Genomic DNA, 4,999 nt, shown 5'->3' on the forward strand with positions numbered 1-4,999 from the left:
TGACCCGAGGAGTCGGTAATACATTTTGATTTTGTACTTGCACTACTAAAAAAAAGGCTTATTGTGTCATTTCTTAATCGACACAACAAGCTTGATGTGTCGAGTTTTTCAGATTTACAAAGCGACACAAATAGTGGTGACACAACAGGTTTTTGTAAAACTGATACAACAGATATAACACTTGTGTCAGTTTGTGAGTATAAACTGACACAATAGGTGTACTACTTGTGTCGGTTTTTAGTATTTCACACCTGTAAATTGGCTTTGGGAAAGTACAAACCGACACAAGAAATAGAACTATTGTGTCAGTTCTTCAAATGGCACACAATTGGATCTGTTCTTGTATCACTTTTAGTGGATCACCTGTTCCAAAGAAAATATATGAACAACAATTGACAATTAGCCTCTATGAAAGCATTACCATCCACATCAATATAACACAACAATCTAAAAAACAAACTCTTTTCATTAATAAATAATTTCATTATCCGACATCAGTTTACAACCAACCAACCAAGATACAACTTCAAACATTTACAAAACCAACAAAATAAAACCTAATCAACCTAGACTAGCACCATGCGAGAAAATCATTTTGTGTCTAGTTTATCCATCCATCCAGCCATCATAGATTCTATTAAGTTCAATCTACAAAAAAAGAAAAACAAATTAAACAAAAGGAGAAAGTAGTTAGGTTCAATAGATCGTAAAGCGACAAAATCCAATATAGTACAGAATAAAATGCAAGTACGGTACATAAAGGGCTACTAGTTCAAATGACAGAACCTCAAATATATTCCAAGGTATTGAAGTAAGTGATATACACAAACGAAAAAATATTGCAGTAATTCCAAACTCATGCACTAATCCAAAGAAAATACCCGGAAGCTCAAGAACGGATTTCTATCCTTCTAATATATTTAGAAGGCAAGTTTGAATTGAACTTACCATGAAAAAAATCAATCATAAACAATTCAACAAAGTAGACATGGATTAGTCATTATTCTATCTTTTATATACTAGCAGTGGCCACATATATCTTAATCATCCTCAAATATTCGAGGTGCAACCTTAAAACCCAACACATTTGAAAATAAAAAGTTGGTCACAATAGAAGTCCTGATCATTAGCCACTACCTATACTCTAACCACCTAAGCTTGTGGGCAACAAAAGAAACATTGACTACCTTCGATCCAACTGATCTGGCATGGCTAACAGCTCCAGTGAGGTCACCATCAGTTGCAAAATGAGCTTACACAATGGGGCAAAGCGAACATCAGGAACTTACTTCTTGCTCAAAATTATAATGAGAGAGGCACATACCAAAATTAAATCGATGCACACGACCCTTACGGTCCATTTGAAAGCAAAAGAATTTCCAAGACCAAGAGATGGATACATAGACTTTCCAGGTTCGGCTCCATCTGATGTCATTAATCCAGAAAGTTCACTGCTAAAGTTTACAACACAATTAACGTCAGAACAGTACTAGGTTTACTCTTACAGCTTGAAAGCAGATAAGATCATACCTATGAGTATCATATTCATTATCTGGCGGCTCCAAGGCAAGGGCAGAATCCCAAAACTTCTGCATCATTGTATTTGTCATATCACTGACGCCTCCAGGGCCACCTTCAACCTACAAGAAGTTACTTAACGCTTCAGTAAGGAAATTGAGCCACTCCAGAGTCATTCAATTTCTGGCCAGTACAAACTCAAACTGGTCCCTAGCTTTAAAATGACAAAAGGGCCTTTTTATTTGAAAGAGTAAAAGAACTTCCTTTAAAGAGTAGCAGACCATATACATAACAAGCTCGGTTCAACACATTAAAGAAAAATTATGCCAAGATGTAAAACCTGCGCTTAAATAAGGAAAGTTTCTTTATTTATGCAAGGTAATGACCTCCAAGAAGGAAAGCTAAGCTAATAATAAGAGTTTACAAGCAAATACCTTTTCCACTAGAGTCAACTCGGGAGAAAGATTTTAAGCCACAACTCTCATAAGGACATCCTTTGAACTGTAACAGAAGTAACAAAACAGGTATAAAACGAGGTATGTGCAGTCACTTAACTACTTAAGGCATTATATGTACATGTACCAGATTGAAGATAGAATGCAAAATTGCAAATACAGTAGTTAAGGCATGGCTCGTACATGAGTATTCCCTGAGGCTTATTCCCAGTCGTGATAATCACTGAATTAACTCTAAAGTCCTGCATCTTCTTTGTGGCCACATAAACAGGATCTGATGGGGACACCAAAGCAACCTTAAAAATGAAGACGGTATATGACAATTGGTGTTCATTAGCAAATGGAAACGCACTATAACTATTGAAGACCTTAAAACAAAAAGGCCAGATTAACCATACTTGGTATTTTCAGCAATGATGGTTGACAAGGCAGGCTTGAACATCCTTTCTCTAAAAGTTTCTATGAAAGCATATGGAGCTGCAGTAAAATCAAAAAGGAAAGAACAAATTGGAATCTCTAACTGTAAATATCTAACCAGAAGAAATGCATGAAAGGAAAACTGATATCTTTTAATCATCTCCCACATCTTAAACAAGAAGGGATAATATATTATACTAAAAGATTTGCATGTGCATACTGTGATGAATTTCAGCTTGACGTGTTTATTCAGTGACATCTTTGAAGTGTTAAATACTACCTTCTAGAACTAAGAAGTTAAGCTCAACAGTCAAAAGCACAGCCACAGGTTTCTGACTGCAGCAATTTTCAATAATGTGACAACCGGTTTTTTACTATAACAATTGGACGTGGTTGAGAGAGACTAACTATGAGCAGGAATCACTCCTTATACACTAGCAGTAGCCAACTTTCCAAGATGCACACAAATATAGCACTTATGAATTTTCCCAAATCTGTTTTTTGTTAGTAAAAGATCGAACAATTAAAAATAACAAACTGATCTAACAATAAAATTTCACACCTTTAATACTAATTTAACCTACTATTTGATTCTAATCACAAAAAATGAAAATTCAGCTACATAATAACTTGAAACAAAAAGAAAATTAAATTTACTTGGAAGCAGAAGCAGATTCTATTAGAAAAATGGTTGTAATTATGAAATTCGTCAAAGCCATTTTTCTTATCTTCTCTCTCTATAGAAAACCCAAAAGTCTTAAACCGTACCAACATAAGATCATCAATTCAAATTCAAAGACAAAATCTTAAACCGTACCCTAATTAAGCAAAGCCGTCATAAAAAAAAAATTAAGCTACTTTATCTTGACGATTTTCTTAAAAGCTGTCAAGATAAATATTATATTCATCCCTATAGGGATATCCTCGTCTACCACGAGGATAGAGTTCGTCTACCACGAGGATATCCCTATAGGGATGAGTGTTTCGAATCGAACGGTCCGAAAATCAAAAACTAAAAGGAAGAGAGAGAATATGGGTTTGTTTTTGATTTTCGGACCGTTAGATCTCGGATCCAATGGTCTCGGCTGGCGTCCTTATAGGGATATCCTCGTGGTAGAGGCTAACTCTATCGTGGTATCCATATTGAGTGTTTACCACGATATCCCTATAGGGACGCCTACCGGCCTGATGTTGGATCCGAGATCTAACGGTCCGAAAATAAAAAACAAACCCATATTCTCTCTCTTCCTTTTTGTTTTTGATTTTCCGAGATCCAACGGTCTCGAAACACTCATCCCTATAGGGATATCCTCGTGGTAGACGAACTCAACTCAAACAATATTTAGCCGTCATAATAAGTCTTGTTTTTAGTAGTGGGACTTGGATATTTAGCTAGACTTGTGTGTCAGAAGTTAATACACATGTCGACGTAAGTTAGTATAATTAGTGGTAAGTTTTTTATTTTTATTGTAATTTTACGTCTGCATGTGATTCCAGTTAATGTAGTTGTTGGTTTTCCTATTGATGATAATGCTTACTAATTTATTTAATATTCATGTTTATGTATCAAGGCAAGTTTGCCTAGGATAATGTATTACTTGTTGGTTCCATAACTATAATACCTAGTAATTAGTATATATATCTTTACTTTACTTTTTCTTTTGTAGAGTAACACCCACTCTATACTTAGTTTCTTATATATTGTTTCAACCCAATTTTTGGTTTGAAGAGTTGAGACGTTAAAGTCTCCATTGAATAGTGTCTGACATGTTTCCATAACTATAATATGCTTGACTGATGTGTAGGTAGGACTAAAGGATAATTGTGTGAATAGTGTTGTGCTGATTTTTTGTTTTTGAAGGAATTGAAGTAATATACATACTTAGTGAATGGCATGTCAGAGAACTCAAGAAAGAATGGCCTGCAATGACATGTTAAGAGGATGGAAATGGCTTGGGGTGGCATGGGGAACATCCTGCAACACCCCAGCGGATGGCCTGTAGCAGCCTAAGACTTAGTTTATGTTAAATATGAAGGTTGGGTATATTTTGTACCATTCTAGAATTATCAATTGGAACCATACAAACTTTTGTAGCATGTGCCATTATCAGTAGGACCTAGGACTTGGGTTATGTTTATCCAGAAGTAGCTTAAGTTCAGGTGGAACCTGTATTATCATATCTTAAGTTGCAGAGCTACACTTCAATTGGTTCAGTTCTTGCATTGCTTACTTGTTTCGGTTCATATAGATGTAGACTCGATAATTAATTGTTCATCAAAGGCTCTGAGATTAGTTCTAAAGTTCCCTGCCTATACCGTATGGGACCTCAATGACCTTGAAACTCCTGTTAACTTGCAACATTGTGTTCTCATTATTTTACTGAATTTTAGTTTTCATTTCTTGTTCTAGTATTCTCATTATGGTTGATATAGCATTAAAGTTTATTTTGACATTTTGCAGTTGCTAGCTTGAACTTATGTTTACTGCTAATATTGTATATACAAGTTTATTCTCATTCTTTTGTATAGTAGGAATGTCTTCAATACCCCCAAACAGGGCATGGATGAAAGCGCCTCATGCTTCTATGGAATATCTTGAGGGTGTCAGA

At 35.4% G+C, this 4,999-nt stretch overlaps 1 protein-coding gene across 8 annotated transcripts; it reads right to left on the reverse strand.

The window, feature by feature from the left end:
* Positions 1–448: 448 nt before the first annotated feature.
* Positions 449–3,378, reverse strand: LOC147510175 (CBS domain-containing protein CBSCBSPB3-like). 8 transcript variants are annotated; one of them, XM_086599295.1, is made up of 8 exons: positions 3,208–3,378; positions 2,372–2,450; positions 2,157–2,269; positions 1,953–2,019; positions 1,531–1,640; positions 1,325–1,451; positions 1,188–1,252; positions 449–648 (listed from the first exon to the last, which is right to left on the reverse strand). In XM_086599295.1, the coding sequence occupies exons 5-8, from the start codon at positions 1,608–1,610 to the stop codon at positions 591–593; spliced, it is 330 nt and encodes a 109-aa protein (XP_086455421.1). In that variant the 5' UTR covers positions 1,611–1,640; positions 1,953–2,019; positions 2,157–2,269; positions 2,372–2,450; positions 3,208–3,378; the 3' UTR covers positions 449–590. The 8 variants fall into 8 exon arrangements, with proteins under 8 accessions (XP_086455421.1, XP_086455420.1, XP_086455416.1 ...); XM_086599294.1 differs by having other exon boundaries at positions 2,157–2,247; positions 3,208–3,318; XM_086599290.1 differs by having other exon boundaries at positions 1,325–1,454; positions 2,157–2,247; positions 3,208–3,318.
* Positions 3,379–4,999: the final 1,621 nt, after the last annotated feature.

The sequence above is a fragment of the Coptis chinensis genome, chromosome 3, assembly GCF_015680905.1.
Source record: "Coptis chinensis isolate HL-2020 chromosome 3, ASM1568090v1, whole genome shotgun sequence".
Classification (NCBI taxonomy): Eukaryota; Viridiplantae; Streptophyta; class Magnoliopsida; order Ranunculales; family Ranunculaceae; genus Coptis; species Coptis chinensis.

What these genes read in the sequence shown, in the direction of transcription:
- LOC147510175 (XM_086599290.1), bottom strand. Translation starts at nt 1,610, where the DNA reads ATGACAAATACAATGATGCAGAAGTTTTGGGATTCTGCCCTTGCCTTG. An exon ending in AATGAATATGATACTCATAG is followed by an intron (nt 1,455 to 1,530) that starts GTATGATCTTAT and finishes TGTAAACTTTAG; the next exon opens with CAGTGAACTTTCTGGATTAA. An exon ending in CCAGATCAGTTGGATCGAAG is followed by an intron (nt 649 to 1,187) that starts GTAGTCAATGTT and finishes CTTTTTTTGTAG; the next exon opens with ATTGAACTTAATAGAATCTA.